The following is a 17,393-nucleotide window of genomic DNA, read 5'->3' on the forward strand; positions in this document are numbered from 1 at the left end:
TATTTCTCCCGGCAACCTTGATTCCAGCTTGTGCTTCATTCATTAGTCACTCAGTCGTGTCTGACTCTTTGTGACTTGGACTGTAGCCCACCAGGCTCCTCTGTCCATGGAATTCTCCAGGCAAGAATACTGGAGTGGGTTGCCATTCCCTTTTTCAGGGGATCTTCCCAACTCAGGGATCGAACCTGGGTCTCCTGCATTGCAGGCAGATTCTTTACCATTTGAGCCATGAATGAAGCCCCATTGTAAACCATCGTTGTTTTAGTCACTAAACTGTGCCCAACTCTTTTGTGACTCGTGCCCCTCCCCATGGATTGTCTCCTGCATTGGCAGACAGATACTTTACCACTGAGCTGTGTAAACCATAATTTATTTATAAAATCAAAACCAAATCCAGTCTACTGCCTGTTTTCGTACAGTCCATGAGCTAAGAATGGCTTTTACATTTTAAAATAATTGATTAAGAGTATATGACATGTGAAACTGCATTAATTTCAAATTTCAGTTTCCACAAATAAAGTCTGATTGGAACGCAGCTGTGTCCATCCACGATGCATTAGCTGTGGTCGCTTTTGAGCTCCAGTGGCAGAGCTGAGTAGTGGTGGCAGACACTGTCTGACCGGAAATGCCTAAAATATTTACTATCTTCACCAACCCTTTCTCTAAACATAATACCTCCAGTGAGCCTGAGGTCACTCAACTCATGCTTGCCATCTTGAGTATTAGTATAATTTCTTGATGGATAGACAGAGATCTTCTAAATATCCATCTGTAAAATAAGAATGACAGCATCATCACATGAGTTTGTCATGCGTATTAAATAACTTAATGCATGAAAAGCAACTAGAACAGTGCCTGGCATCGCTTGATAAATGTGAACTCTAGTTCTGTTAGCATATACACATGAATTGAAATAAATAACAAGACAAAGACTTCTTCCCTCCAAATTTATTTTGAGATGTGCTGTAAACAGTTTGAAATGTCCCTTTAAGAACTTTCTGGTTTCCCCAGCATTGGATGGCATGACAAATTCTCCTTCACAGAAGGTACAAGTGGAACAGAGCTGGAGGGGCTTTTGGAACCTTCCCTCTTCAGAAAGTGTGCTCACATCAGGATGTATCTGGCTCTCAGTAGAACTGGCCCATGTTTCTTGGGAGTGAAGTGTCCAAGCCACTGTTCATCCATATTTCCTGGATGATCTGTTCCCTGCGCTCAATCCTTTCTGCCAGCTCGGCAGCCTCTATGGAACTGTAGACAGGATATGTAGTCCTACAAAACCCCGACAGTTCCCCGGGAAAATCGGAGTCAGAGGAGTCCTCCTCCCCCTCCTCATCCTGGCTGTCCTCCTCGGCCTTGTCGCTTCCTGGCACCAGGTGCTCCCTCGCCAGCTGCAGCTCCTGGAAGTCCTTGGTGCAGGATACTCTGATGACCAAAGCACACAACGTGAGTGCCAGACCAATGCAGACACTGGACACGAACAGCAGGGCGGCTCTCTCGGGATGGGCTGTAAAGGAAAGAGAACACGGAGGAGCTGTCAGTCCTCAGCAGGCCTAAGTCCCATAGAAACAGGTATGTGCCCAGGCAGGAGGGTAATGCAGAATCCCAATCCTGGACAGAATCTCTGAGACCATCCACACCTAAGAGCATATACACCTACTAATTAAAACAAACCAAAAAAAGGTTTGGAGCATGTATAGTCAATATATGTATGTTTATGAGAGGACACATAGCAAAGGACCTGAGAAGCTGAATCTTCCTGAGTTCAAATGCAGACCTGCCACTCACTAGTTGTGTGACTTTTGGCAAATTACATCACCTCTCTCTGCCTCAGTTTGTTTCACCTGTAAAATGGAGCCAAAAGCCCCTTTCTATCATAAAGTTGAGTTACTTTCTATGATGCTCTCAGAACACTCAATGACATAAATGTTTAAGAATCTGTTAGCTATTATTAATAGTAGTAAACTTTGAAAAATGAATTACATATAAAGTATGAGTGTAAATCCTAAGATATTAAATGTGACACAGCTTAATTTCTTTCAGATTAAAAAATAAATATAAATAAAGGTTCTGGTAATGAAAGTTCAACATCCAAATGATTGTATAATAGGAATAGAAGTAATGCTAATTTGTACTATGTACCCTGGTCTAAATCCTAACATATGTTTAATCCTTACATTAACCCTATTTGGAAAGGACTATTCCTCTTCAGCTCTGTATCCCCTGAGGTGTTAGCATTCCCATTTGGGGAAGTAACAATCCAGTTAGCACTCCTATAATATAGATCAAGAGTTGACATATTTTTCTTCCTGTAAAGGGTCAGGTAAGACCTATTTTAGGCTTCATGGGTCACAGGATCTGTGTGGCAACTTCTCAGCTGTGCTGTTTTAACATGAAAGATGGTACAGATATGGCTGTGTTCTAATAAAACTTTATTTACAAAACCAGCCCGTGGGCTGTACTTTGTGAACACCCAATACAGAGACTCAGACGGAGGTCAGGGAGTGGCATGGGGAGCCACCGTCTGAGCTTGGTTGGCTTCTTTAGGCGGAGCCAGGACAGGAACCCAGCTCCTGAGCTGTGAGCAGCTTGTGAGATGGACACCTCAAAACACTGGCACATGCTCCTACGTCTCGACAGAACCATCCTCCTCCAGGCACACGGCCCCCTGTTCACTCCATGTGAGTAACGACGGTTGTCTCTGCTGCCTTGGTCCTTCCCAGAGATGCAGACTGGAGGTTCAGATCTCGACGGCTGTTACGTTTCATGTCCAGTCAAGAAATCCAGTCCCTGTGATCTGACGGGAGAGCTCTAAGTGGGACACGTTATCTTCTTGAAACCTGAAACTTCCCCGGTCTGCTTCCTTCACTCGCAGTTCAAGTCACTGGTGAAGTCACCAGCCTCAAATATTCTTTGTTGCTGTCAGCCCTCTGAGCACAATCTCATCACTCTCCCTAAGTCACAGAAGTCTGAACTCAAAGCTGATTTTGGCGGGGAGAGGGGCAGTGAGCTGAGTCTGCAATGCAGACAATATAACATTAAAACTAGTAAATTTTAAATTAAAATATTAAAACATTATAAAAATAATAACATATTTTTCCCAAGAGTTAAGGTTATTTTGATCCTGGAAGTGTTGTTAGTCGCTTAGTCCTGACTCTTTGCGACCCCATGGACTGCAGCCCACCAGGCTCCTCTGTCCATGGACTTCTCCAGGCAAGAATACTGGAGTGGGATGCGATTCCCTTCTCCGGGGTATCTTCCCAACCCAGGGATGAAACCCACATCTCCTGCACTGCAGGCAGGTTCTTTACTGTCTGAGCCACTAGGGAAGCCCCAAGGTAGTTTGAAGATTTGGTCGACTGGAGGCACATCTTTTGCGCTCTATTTCTCTGAGTGGTGGTTGAATGGGGATTGGGAGATGCTGGCATTTGGGACACAGTCGTTAAGCCATTAAGCCAAAATATTACACAAAATGATGCTAAGACCCAAGGCCCTGATCTGAGGGGGCCAATTCTCTCTGCTTCTCCCCTTGCATGTCAAAGCCTCTGCTGGGAGTGGACTCATTGCTTCTGACTCCACTCTCACCTTCCTTTCCTTCAAATCCTCCTTTCTTCTCCCTGCTGCCTCCTGCCCCCACCTCCCCGCCACTGCCCCACCAAACCTCCGGATCATTGTCTTCTCCAATCCCTCCTGTCCTCATGGTTCTGATACAGGCTTTTGGTGCAGCCATAATTCAGCTTCCCCTTCTGCAAAAGCGTCAACTTTGAGCCCACCGACAGCCAGGCCTACAACATCACCTCCTGCCATGCCTGCAAGGACTGCTGCCAAAGGCGAAACGGACTCCCACCCATTTGTGACCTTTCCCAGCCAGCCCCGTTCAGGACAGGCCAGTTCCAGGCAGAAATACCCCGTGCTGGTCAAGCTTCTGGGAAACAATGATCAACCACAGCCCCCTTCTCTCCTTGCCCACAAGACCATCATTCCCAGCAATGGTCTCATGGGCGAACAAGGGGCTCAGGCAGGACAGAGGAGGTCTGCCTCTGCTCCAGACAGGTGGGCTAGTTCTGTTCCCCCTTCTTTCCTTTCTCTCTCTCTCCTTCCCCAACCCTATTTCTTTTTTAAAGAATTAAACTAACCATGTTGTTTTTTAGTAGCTGTGTCTGACTAGTTGCGATCCCATGAACTGTAGCCCGTCAAGATCCTATGTCCAGGGGATTCTCCAGGCAAGAATACTGGAGTGGTTGCCAGTTCCTTCTCCAGGGGATCTTCCTGACCCAGGGATCAAACCCACATCTCCTGCTTGGCAGGCAGGTTCTTTACCACGGAGCCACCAGGGAATCCTTAGGATATGACACATTCTCTTTATGGGTCAATACATGGCCTTCCTTTGTATTTATTCACTTAATTAAGCAGTTTAAATTCTGTCACCAGCACCTGTGCTGTGAATAAGCCCCCTGAGTGGGAGCTGGACCTTAACAATACCTGTGTCTAGCCTGTGGGTTCCCCTCCCCCCACATCAAGGTAACTACCCCCTGTATTCCATGGTCATCCCTCCCCTGCTTGCTGTTTTACTATAGCTTTCTGCATCTCCGTGTATTCCCAGCAGCTTTGTGAAAAGGCTGTGCCATTACAGCTCAGGTCTGGGCTTTGGCGTTTGCTTCTAACCTAACAGTACATGGCTGCATGCTACTCTGGTGTCTTGACTGCACTTGGTTTGTTCACGCAATAGCCAGGTGGTGGGCATCCGGGGGGCTGCCAGGTTTCCTTCTGTGGGCCTTGTAGCTGTGACCATTCCTGTAAACGTCCCTGGGTCAACACGTGCAAGTGTTTCTCTCCGGTGCTGAGCTAGGAGGGCAGCTGAATGAGCTGTAAGACATGTGACTTTGGGGAAATGTGGCCAGGGTGGCTTCCGGAGGGGCCACAATGTATGAGAAATCGCATGACTCCTTGTCTTATCCAGTACTAGGTATGGACAGGATTCTAGCTTTTCCCCAATCGTATGGGTACAAAACTGTATCTCACTGTGGCTTGACTTGTATTTATTTCCCCTGTCCCCAATTATGTACCCTTCTCTTCAGATGCTTACCTAGTCTCTCTCATCAAAATGCTCCCTCATGTCACATGCCCACTTTTAAACCTGGGTCTGTGATGGGTATATACACATATATACATACAGGCTCCATATATTGTTGATATTAGGCATTAGACAGCATATACATGGTGAATGACCTGTATTTTCCTATCATTAAGGTGTCTTTGGATCTAGTGAATTTATCTGAAAAACCAGAAGGATAACACTTCTCCCTTTCCCGCCCCCAGCTGGTCTCCTCTCTCCCTTCCTGCCCTCCTCATCCATCTCCCCCATTGAAATTGTCATCTTTTTAAAAATGCACATCAGATCACATCCTTGTCCTACTTAAAACCTATAACCCTCTCTCTCCACCTATAAGATAAAAAGCAAACCCCGACCACCACCTGTGAAGCTTGCTAGAACCTTGCCGGTGCAACCAGCGTCTTCAAGTTCAACTCCAAAGACTTGAGCCCCGGCTTTCTGCTTTCCGGCCACTGGCCTCACGGGGGCCAGATGACTTGGCACCTTGGTGCTTTTGCACACACTGTTCCTTCTGCCTAGAATGTTCTCCCTTCCCCTCCTCATCCAGGCCTCTGTGCCCCATGCCCAGCCTGGACTCAGTCCCCCTGTCATTAGGTCTCATAGCCTCTCGAATGTCACCAAGTCGCTGAGCGTATTTTGTCCTTTCTCACCCCAAAGAATGCAAGCTCCCTGAGTACTGGGGCTGAACGGCTGTGTTCTCTGCCCAGTCCCCAGTCCTAACTGAGGGTGACACAGCTCTCTGCTGAGTGCTGGAAGGGAGGGGCCGTGCAGCTTCAGCCCTAGGCTTGGTGGCCTGGGGTCGGGGCTCCATGATGTTAGCTGCCTGTCTTCCTCTCTCCCTCTACTCTGGGGGTGGGGATCTGGATTCTGGTGCCACCAGAGCTTCTCACTCATCAGACCCTAGGCACCTCTGGCTCCCGTGGACCTCCTGCCAAGTGATCACTCTTCAGGCCATTATACCGAGTCTGCTGAGATCCAATGATCAAAGATGGAAAACGTGGCAACTCTTGGGCCAGCCAACTGGAATCAAGGTTTCCTAGTCAACTAAGCCACCTGGTCTGCAGTCACAGAATCACAGATGTTAGCTGATGGAGCCGTGGCTGGGACCCAACCTCGGGTCAGAGCTCTCTCCAGAGCCCCAGGCTTTACACTAAGAGGTCGCTGTCTGTTTTCCAAAATCAACGGGACCGCTGTAGGCTCTGGTGACCCCTATGCTATCATGCGTGTGCGTGCTAGCTTGCTTCAGTCACGTCTGACTCTTTGTGACCCGATGGGCCGTAGGCTTCTCTGTCCATGGGATCCTCCAGGCAAGAATACCCATGGAGTGGGTTGCCATGCCCTCCTCCAGGGGACCTTTCCGACCCAGGGTTCTGGGAGAACTAAGAACCTGCAGCTCTTACATCTCCTGCTAGATGTTAGGGACAGCTGGGTTCTTTACCACTAGTGCCACCAGGGAAGCCTTTTCCTATTATATATTCTGTTCCAATAAAGGCATTCGCCTCCTTGCTAAACAAAATCTTCACACTGTGCTACTGGCAGTCCTACTCTCATTTGGCCTTAGTTCCTCGCAGCTCCAGTGAATGACTTGAATTTCATCAGTGGCAGCAAGCCCTGGGGAGTCTCACCAAGGTGGCCGTGGCCTTTAAGGGTCCCTTGACCCTTAGATCTCTGGTCTGCAGCCAACACAGCTCCAGCTCAAACATACTCTGTCTAAATAAGACACCAAGAGACTGGGCAAGAATTCCATCCCGGGGGGCCCTGCTACCGTCCGGTGAAAGCACAAGGCGTGCTGGGCCTGGTCTGACAGCACTTAGGGACGTGATAGTGACTTTCTGTCATGGAAGCAAAGATTAGAGGCCGTGGGAACACTTCAGAACCCACACCTCCGTGACAAGGCGGTGCTGATTTCCCATCCTTCTCCCTGACAGGGGATCATGTAACTCCAACTTCAGAATGTGTGATGATACTTCTGTTTCACTGTGGGTCTGTCCAATATCCTGGAGCTCCTTTCACATGAAACAATGACGCCCTCCCAATGCAGGAGAAATGCTGCGTTCTCACCCATGGCCCCAGTTACCCCCATGCACCCCGAAAAGCCACAGTGAGCTCCGCCAGAGGCTGAGGACACACACAGGCCCAAGTCCAAAGCAAGGTCAGAAATATTAGGCTGCGAAGGGCAGGAAATATTAATAAAATGCTCACTTGATGGAATGGAAGACATCAAGTTCTGAGCAAGACTAAATAAATATCCTTTGACACAATCTTCAGCTGAGCCAGCTAACAAAGTCACTTTCCCAAAGCTCCGACACACACACATACATTCATACACACACACACTCACAGAGACACACACACATACACTCACATGGAGAGAGACACACACACATCCATCCCTTTCCATTTCCTTAACTTCGAAACTTTTCTATGAGCTTCTTCAGACTCATGATCTAAATTCTAGAATGAATTCAATAAATACGCCTATATTATTGAGAAGAGGGTTAATTCAAACGTGGGCTTCCCCAGTGCACTGTGGTAAAGAATTTTCCTGCCAATGCAGGAGGCACAGGAGACGTGGGTTCAATCCTTGGGTCAGGAAGAGCCCCTGGAGAAGGGAATGGCAGCCCACTCCAGTATTCTTGCCTGGAGAAATCCACGGACAGAGGAACCTGGTGTAATCCACGGGGTCACAAAGAGTCAGACATGACTGAGTGACTGAGCACACACAAATTCGAACACTCCTATGAAGAGGTCTCACAGACTATTTAAATGGCTCAAAGAGACATCATTGATCGGGAACCCGTGGATGTTCTGTGTCCGTTCCACCAGCCTCTGTGTCTGCACGTCCCGGCTAAGCCCCTTGCCTCCGGGTTCTAGTCTGTTGGTCCCCCATGTGCACTTGGCACTAATGTGACACAGCCACTTGTAGTCTGACCTGACGACATGTCTTTTTGATTTGCTCAGTCTGTTATCTATTTGGTGATTTTGCCAGAATCTTCCCAACTCACTCTTGGTAGCTTCTGTTGGGACTTCTCCAGTAGGAGGGCCTCCTCCTGTCAGTGGGTGCCCAGGGAGCCTGGTCCAGCCTTCAGATCACATCCCTACATCGAGGATGAAGATGCCACTCAGAGCTGGCTGGGGCACCACTTTCTAGTGATGATGAAGGTGATACTCTCACCATGCAATGCTCCTGTTGAAACGGCTCAGCCTAAGGTCCTGACCTTCACTGCAATGTGCTGGCCTAACCAGTGAGGAGGAGGCTGTGAGCTGGGGACCATTCAGAAGAACCACCCAGATAGTAACATGCCCAGGAAATTCACAGGCAGGGTCAGAGGTCCCTGTCCCCCTAATACTTTGTGAGCCTCTGTGATTTGGCGAATGATTTTCTAGCACCAGCTCTGACACAGCACACTCAGAGTCTCTTTCTCTTTGACATGAAATTTTGGCTTGGCCTCAGAACGTGCCTAAAACATCCCTCGATAAAACCCAAAAACCCACCGAGTCTGTATGTTCCTTAAAAATTGGATACCTACAAACAGCAAATACAGGGTGATGACAAGGTACAGGATAGGTCATGAGACCAGAGGAGGACTCATCATCTGGTCACTAATTAACTGCTAATTGTGCATCGGTGCCAGTTCTGTCTCAGCCACTAGGATATGGCAGTGACTAGGATGACAAACATCTGCAGCTGAAACCTTAATGTCTAGTGGAGAGATGGGTGCCTAATAAGTAAATCTCTCCAATGACTTCTGATGCTGAAGCTAAAGCTCCGATACTCTAGTCATCTGATGAAAAGAGCCAACTTATTGGAAAAGACCCTGATACTTCGAAAGATCGAGGGCAGGAGGAGAAGGGGGCAGCAGAGGATGAGATGGTTAGATACATCACGGACTCAATGGACATGAATTTAAGCAAACTCCAGGAGATATCGAAGGACAGGGAGGCCTGGCGTGCTGCAGTCCACAGGGTCGCAGAGAGTTGGACACAACTTAGCCACTGAACAACAACGACTTTTTGGAGTGACGAGTGTGCAAGAGGACAGACAGGGCTCAGTCAGGCAGCCAGGCCAGGCGCTCAGTCGTGTCCGACTCTTTGCGACCCCATGAATCACAGCACGCCAGGCCTCCCTGTCCATCACCAACTCCCGGAGTTCACCCAAACTCATCTCCATCGAGGCGGTGATGCCATACAGCCATCTCACTCTCTGTCATCCCCTTCTCCTCCCGCCCCCAATCCCTCCTAGCATCAGAGTCTTTTCCAGTGAGTCAACTCGTCGCATGAGGTGGCCAAAGTATTGCAGTTTCAGCTTTAGCATCAGTCCTTCCAATGAACAACCAGGATTGATCTCCCTTAGAATGGACTGGTTGGATCTCCTTGCAGTCCAAGGGGCTCTCAAGAGTCTTCTCCAACACCACAGTTCAAAAGCATCAATTCTTCGGCGATCAGCTTGCTTCACAGTCCAACTCTCACATCCATACATGACCACGGGAAAAACCATAGCCTTGACTAGACGGACCTTGGTTGGCAAAGTAATGTCTCTGCTTTTTAATATGCTGTCTAGGTTGGTCATAACTTTCCTTCCAAGGAGTAAGCGTCTTTTAATTTCATGGCTGCAATCAGCATCTGCAGTGATTTTGGAGCCCAAAAAAATAAAGTCTGACACTGTTTCCACTGTTTTTCCATCTATTTCCCATGAAGTGATGGGACCAGATGCCATGATCTTCGTTTTCTGAATGTTGAGCTTCAAGCCAAACTTTTCACTCTCCTCTTTAGAAGCTAATTGAAATCTCTCAAGGATATTAGGTTTCCATCCTTCAAAATTCTGAAGGGCACATATCTCACTTGGAGAAGCTGGAGGGCAGGTTTTGTATCTGTTGAGTCAGATCCTGTCCTGCTGCTGGCCACTTGGTGTCCTCAGGCACATGGCTCAAGTCCTCTGAGTCTCAGCTTCCTTGTGTGCAGAAGAGGGCATGAGTCCCTCTCTCAGGATCACTACTATGTATTCTGAAATTCATGCACTGAAGCCTTAACCCCCAATGTGACTATATTTGGAGATAGAACCTATAAGGAGGTAATTAAGTTTCAATGGGGTCATACAGGTGGGGCCCTGATCCAACAGGATTAGTGTCCTTATAAGAAGAGACACCAAATGGAATCTAAAATACGACACAAATGAACTTATCTATGGAACAGACTCACAGACATAGAGAAAGGGATTGTGGTTGCCAGGAGGGTGGGGGAGGGTGGGACTGGGAGTCTGGGATTAGCAAATGCAAACTATCATGTATAGGATGCATAAACAACAGGATCCTAGTGTATAGCACAGGGAACTACATTAAATAGTCTGTGGTAAACCATAATGGAAATTAATATGAAAAAGAATGAGTATGTGTATTAATATATGTATAACTCAATCACTTTGATTACAGCAGAAATTAACACAATTCATTAAATCAACTATGCTTGCTTGCTTGCTAAGTCACTTCAGTCGTGTCCGACTCTGTGTGACCCCATAGACGGCAGCCCACCAGGCTACCCCGTCCCCAGGATTAGTTCAGTTTAAAAAAAAGAAGAGACACCTAGTGTTTTCTTTCTCTCTTTCCCTCCCTGCTGTGTGAGGATACAGGGAAAGGTTGTCTACAAGCCATGAAGATAGCCTTCACTAGGCGCCAAGCCTGCTGGAACCTTGATCATGGCCTTCAAGCCAGAAAGAAAATACATTTCTGTCATTTGAGCCACCCAGTCCACAGTCTCTTGTTAAGGCCACCTGAGCTGAACAAGACAGTTGTTGAAGAGAATGGCACAGCCCAGAGTGGCTGCAGCACATAAGCAGCCTTGTCACCACTCCTTGGTGTGAAGGATTTTCATGTTGCCTTTCCACCAAGGGGCTCTCTAAGGACTCTGAAAATATGGGATATTTCCAACAATAAAATCCCTTACATTTGTTAAGTTTGACAATTATCAGGAACAGAAATGGGGTGGTGGTTAGAAAGGAGAGGACTCTCAACAACCACACAACCACCACACAGGGAGAATACTGGTAAGAAGGTCCCAAGACTATTCCAGCTCCTGGGTTGAGGTGTTTCCTCAAGCCTTTATTACCCGCTATGGAAGGCTTCCTCCAAATAGCCCCAGCTCTGGCAAGAGCTCGAAAAAGTCATGCCACAATGTGTTCTGTTACCATGTATTTTACAGAAGTCCTCAGAATCTTTGGCTCCCTGAACAGAGTCAGGCAGGCATTGCCGAAACTTGCAGAGTCAACATTCCAAAATACAGTCCATCCGGAGGTAAGCAGAGAGGCTGACGAGGAAAGATGGCGTGCACCATGCCTCGCAGATGAGCCGTTAGGGCTCCGCTAATTAAGGAGGATGGAGTCTGATTGATCCTTGAGGGGAAGATTATCCAGGGAAACCTTGGCAACCGTGAGCAGTAATGCTGGTGACTCAGAAAGGGTCTCTGCCTCCACAGACCACGACCTGTTTTGTTTAGTAAGTTGTCTTTCAGCTCAATGTTCTTCCAGCCAAAGGTGGAATTCAATAATCCTGGGCCCTTCCCAAGTTTTTGAGCCGGAAAATGCATTCCTCAGCTTCCTACTTTGCAAAGTGGAAAATTCCCCTGGAGACCAGCTGCTGCAGAGTGTGACTTAAGCGTTCGTGGTTCTCTTGTTGATCGCCAGCGGGACCAGTACCTAAATTCAGATCTCTGTGCTTCTGGATTGTAGAAGACTGCAGTTGCTGTGTCAAATTTAAAGTCTGCTTTCTCTAATGTTTTATTTGGCTGTGCTGGGTCTCAACTGAGGCACACGGGACCTTTTGTTGTTGTTGCTGCGGCATGTGGGATCTAGTTCCTTGAACAGGGATCCAACAGGCCCCCTGCACTGGGAGTGCAGAGTCTTAGCCACTGGACCAGCAGGGAAGTTCCCCGCTTTCTTTAGCCATCCAAGTGTTACAATTAAACACAGCATTTGTGCATAAGAATTCAGTAAATCCATCTAGGATGTTTTCAATTACCTACCTCTAATGTAAGCAAATGCTGCCAACGAGTGGCTGACAATCACACCATCTTTCCTCAGAACCCTCGGTTCCCTTGGATCAAGGTCTACACCTGTTTCATAAAAAAAAATAAATAATTGCAAGACTGATTAATCACAGCTGTTCCCAGTCTGCATTTTGTTCCTAAACCAGGACTGCCATCATAAATAAAAAGTCACAGAAATCCAATAAGTGAGCCTTTGACAAAATTAGGGATGACTAAGCCAGAAAGAACATTTTAGCAGACAATCTCTGAAAATATTAAGTCACAAAAGGGATTCAGAAATTCTAAAATGTGTTGGTTCCAGCTTCACCCATCCACTGTACTACGGAAGGGAAGAGATTTCTTTTTCCATTCTGAAGGCAATGGCACTCATCATACCTTTGATTTAATAATGTCCCACTTAACTATAGAACTGCTGTCTGCTCTGTTGACCACAGATAAGAAAGCCTTGAATTATGGAGGGAGGTTGTGCTGGAAACGTCTTTGGAAATGATAGCAAAAATGCAGAGCAGATCTAGTTTCAGATGCCTGGTTAGGTTGCTGTGATGGAGCTTAGGGGGGCCCTAATGGGGCAGCTTATGGGCTCTGGGGACCCCTGGGAATGTTAGATAGGGTTTTCAGGCCTCTACTGCAGGGGGGGCAGGATATTCATGGGAACCTGGTAGGAACCCTGTTAGAAAGAGCAGAGAGGATGAGAGAGGCAGAGCCTGGTGGAGAGTTGGAGGGGCAGAACTAGAATATTAACAACAGTCATCCTAGCTTTGAGACTAGGTAGGAGTTCTATTTTCTTGATATTTTCCTGTGTGTTCCATATCAAGCATACTTTACTTTTATACTTAAAGGGAAAAGACTTCATAAATGGAATTCAAGTAACACAAGACCAACTCTCAACCCACAAAGTGCAATATCTTATACAGACTGTCTTGCGGGCATCTGTAGTTTCTATTAGGAGCCCCAAGAGTCTAAATTCCATTCTAGATTTGATTTTAAAGACAAACCCAAAATGTTCATTCCCTTATTTATAAAAGCCCAGGGAAAGCCTCAGAAAGAAGGGCATATATGGGGGTCTGCAGGTCCAGCCTGCGTCTGACCCTTCAGGTTCCCAAACGGGATCATCTTTCCAACAAGCCCATCAGATAAACCAGGAACCCCATATTTACTTCTGAGCAGATCTCCTTTTTCAAGGTGATTTATTCCTTTAGGAAATAAAGGGGAATGGAAGGACGATTTACCCTACTTATAATTCAAAACACCACAGGCTGGCCACCATGAGTAACCATCTGCCACAGCTCTGCCATTCTCAGAGCTGGCAGCTCACACACCTGAGGTCCCTTTGTATCCTAACCAGTGGGCATCCACCTGTGGTCCCGTGGGGCTGTTCACCTTTACTTAACGAGAAATCTTGGGAGTAAGCCATAAACATTACCATAGTCGCCATTTTTCTGCTTCACAGAAGGTTTTAGATTAGCAACCGATGGATCAATTGCTGTGAGTATGTTCTTGGGAACTAAAAACCAAAAAGAGATATTTTAGATACTTTGGACACTTAACAGATCTTTAAAATGTCCTGTAGATAAGATTTTAAAAGATCAATTTTCAAATCAGTACATATACCATTCACTCTGCTTGTCCAACACACTCACACACATACATCAATGGTACCCACATTATCATCAAATGTCCCAGGAAGGTCACCATTTAGATCTATCTTGCAGTATTAAAAAAAAAACCAACAGCATGGAGGACAAATAAAGAAGATATGGCATATCTATCCCACAGAATAACATTTCATTGGCTTCCCTGGTGTCTCAGTGTAAAGAATGTAATGTAAGAGCTGCGGGTTTGATCCCTGCCTTCGGGAGGATCCCCTGGAGAAGGAAATGCAACCCACTCCAGTATTCTTGCCTGGGAAATCCCGTGGTCAGAGGAGCCTGGTGGGCTATAGTCCATGGGGTCACAAATGAGCCAGATAAGACTTAGCGATACGATATATCTATCCAATAGAATAATATTTAGCAATAGCAAGGAATGGAGTCCAATTACTGGGATCCTCGTGGTTTGGTTCCAGGACCCACCTTGGATACCAAAATACACTGACGCTCAATTCCCTCATATAAAATGGCATCTGATTTGCATGTAACCCACCCAATATCCTATCATATACTTTCAACCATCTCCCGGTTACTGACAATACTTAATACAATGTAAATAGTCCTCAGTGAAAGTGAAGTCGCTCAGTCGTGTCCGACTCTATTGCGACCCCATGGACTGTAGCCTACCAGGCTCCTCAGTCCACGGGATTTTTCAGGCAAGAGTACTGGAGTGGGTTGCCATTTCATTCTCTAGGGGATCTTCCCAACCAGATTGAACCCGGGTCTCCCGCATTGAAGGCAAATGCTTTAACATCTGAGCCATCAGGGAAACAGTCATAAAAATAATGCAAATGTATTATTTTAAACAGTTGTCAATGTGGATTAAATTCCAGTTTTGCTTTCTTGGAACTTTCAGAAATTTTTTTTCAAATATGTTCAGTTCTGTGGTTGGCTGAATCCACAGATGTGGAACCCACAGATACAGAAGGCTGACTGCCTTCTGCCTTCTGCCAATAGGGATAAACCTCAAAACCATTACGCTCAGTGACAGAAGCCAGACACAGGACCACATACGGGATGGCTCCATTCATATGAAATCTCCAGAGAAAGGCAAGTTTATTGGGACAGAACGTAAATTAGTGGTTCCCCGTGACTCAGTGGTAAGAATCTGCCTGTACTACAGGAGACAAGGAAGACATAGGCTCCATCCCTGCGTCAGCAAGATCTCCTGGAGGGGGAAATGGCAACCCAGTCCAGGATTCTTGCCTGGAGAATCTCATGGACAAAAGAGCCTGGAGAGCTATGGCCAGGGAGTTGCAAAAGAGTAGGACAAGACCGAGCGACTGAGCATACACAAGACCGAGGTGGGGATGGGGACTGACCACATATGCCCATGGGGGAACTTTGGGGGATCATGGAGATATTTTAAAACTGGAGTGTGGTGAAAGCTGCACTTGTGTACATGCTCAGTCATGTCCGACTCTTTGTGACCCCAGGCTCCTCTGTCCATGGGATTTCCCAGGCAAGAATGCCGGAGTGGGTTGTCATTTCCTTCTTCGTGGGATCTTTCTGACCCAGGGATAGAACCCATGTCTCCTACCTTGGCAGGCGAATTCTTTACCACTGAGCCACCTGGGAAGCCTGGTGAAGGCTGAACAGCTCTGTACATTTACCAGAAATCACGGAATTGTTTCTACGTGAACTGGTGAATTTTAAGGTATGTAAATCACACCTCAAGAACATTCATACAGAACATCAACTTCCCTGAGATACAGTGAAACAAAATGAATGGAACCAACTCAGACTCACCACTGACCTCTCCCAGCTGCAATTCTGCTTTCTGCCCACAGCTATTAACTCATTGCTTTCTTAATAAGCCTACAGAGAATTTGAAGGCTCTGTGCTAGGAGGGCAGCTCTCTGTATTGTAAGAAAGGATGACAGAAAGAGAAAGAGAAAGGGCGATGTAACAGACTCATATGGAAACTGGTTCAAGAGTCTGCCAAATTGACCCTAAGAATAAACTAACCAGATCTCAAGACCCTCCAGGCAAGGCAGACGTGATGGTGGCAGGAGTCAAAGCAGGAGGGCAAAGCACGAGTTCTGAAGACCCTTCACTGCAGCCCAGCTGGGAGAAGGGAGAGGAAGCCAAGTGTTTTTGCTGCAGAAAACTGTTTATTTTTATTTGTTCTTCGGCCCAGCTGGGATCTGGGAGAAGTGGCAATGGGAAATAGAAGTGAAGCCAATACAAACTGGGCAAGTTCAACTGTGCTGATTTTTTTTTTTTGCAAAAGCGCTGGTAAGACATTTCTAGCAGCAAGAAAACCTCATTTCCTTTCTCAAGGTGCTTATCAGAAGTCTTCTGGGGGATGTCCAGGGACGTTCCTACATTGTGAATATTCCACGAGCAGGAGGCCCTGGTGCCTTTGTGACCGTCAGCAGCGGGGGTCACTTTTCGGGGCGGCACGGTGACATTACTGGAGGTGGTGGACGCTGTCCAGCCCTTCCCCAGGAATGCCCCTTGGCCAACAAGCCCACTGCTGATCCCGGGACCCCTGGTGGTGCCCCCGAGAGCTGGGCTGTGCTGCCCGGATGCTTTCTGATGAAACAGCCTCTCCATCACTTCTGCACCCTGATCCCTCGGCAGGAGTGGTGCTTCTTTCCCATGTCTCATCTCTTGGCTTATTCTTAAGATACAGTGGGAGGGAAGCTGGGATCCTTGAAAATGCCAGAGGCTTTTCAATGCAGGAAAGACAGACTGCTCGGAAATGAAGGGCACTGTGGGATGAGTTTTGCAGAATAAAACGTGAATCGCTTGTGTATGCTATAGGTTGGGCTTCCTCGGTGGCTCAGCTGGTAAAGAATCCGCCTGCAATGTGGCAGACCTGGGTTCCATCCCTGGATTGGGAAGATACCCTGGAGAAGGGAAAGGCTACCCACTCCAGTATTCTGGCCTGGAGAATTTCATGGACTGTATAGTCTATGGGGTCACAAAGAGTCAGAGATGACTGAGCGACTTTCACTTTTTCCACATGCTATAGTTACAAGGAACTTGCCCATTTACTGCTGGAAAATGGCTCTCACGGTGGGAGAATCTTTTCAGGCCTTTAAAATAACAACAGTTATGAACACACCTGTCAGATTCTCATATCTCCTGCTTCAAACTGATTCAGAATAAGTACAGACACTGGGTGGGAATTACTACCACCCCACAAACCCAGCCCTCTCCATCTGAGGTGAAAAGTGTTAGTTGCTCAGTCCTGTCTGACTCTTTGTGACCCCATGGACTGCGACCCACCAGGCTCCTCTCATGGAATTCTCCAGGCAAGAGTACTGGAGTGAGTAGCCATGCCCTCCTCCAGGGGATCTTCCGCACCCAGGGATCAAACCTGGGTTTCCTGTATTGCAGGTGAATTCTTTACTGTCTGAACCACTGGGGGAGCCAGCAAACTACTTTTCATGGAGCTCCCACTAAGTGTGGGCTCCTGTGCTCAGCATTTGAATCGTGCCTCTTGTGCAGGCCTCTTAGTGAAGATGTGTAACATACCCATTCCTGCAGGTGGGAAAACTGAGGCTCAGAGATGCACCGTCACCTAGTAAAGAGTGAAGCTTCGATTCCTAGTCTCACTTATATATGCCCTTGCTCTGTTCTGTGAC

At 47.1% G+C, this 17,393-nt stretch overlaps 1 protein-coding gene across 5 annotated transcripts in view; it reads right to left on the reverse strand.

Moving 5' to 3' along the window:
* Positions 1-354: 354 nt before the first annotated feature.
* EVA1C (eva-1 homolog C) overlaps positions 355-17,393 on the reverse strand; it is a 98,205-nt gene continuing 81,166 nt past the window's right edge. For 3 of the 5 annotated variants that reach the window (XM_055421337.2, XM_055421322.2, XM_055421356.2), the window contains 3 exons: positions 13,572-13,652; positions 12,125-12,214; positions 355-1,504 (listed from right to left, as the gene is read on the reverse strand). In XM_055421337.2, the coding sequence (XP_055277312.1) occupies positions 1,128-1,504; positions 12,125-12,214; positions 13,572-13,652 (548 nt within the window). In that variant the 3' untranslated portion in view covers positions 355-1,127. The remainder of the gene's footprint in view (positions 1,505-12,124; positions 12,215-13,571; positions 13,653-17,393) is intronic. The other 2 variants (XM_055421329.2, XM_055421346.2) reach the window with 2 other exon arrangements.

Source organism: Moschus berezovskii, chromosome 1, assembly GCF_049115385.1.
Source record: "Moschus berezovskii isolate FMDL1 chromosome 1, NW_MosBer_1.0, whole genome shotgun sequence".
In the NCBI taxonomy this organism is placed as follows: Eukaryota; Metazoa; Chordata; class Mammalia; order Artiodactyla; family Moschidae; genus Moschus; species Moschus berezovskii.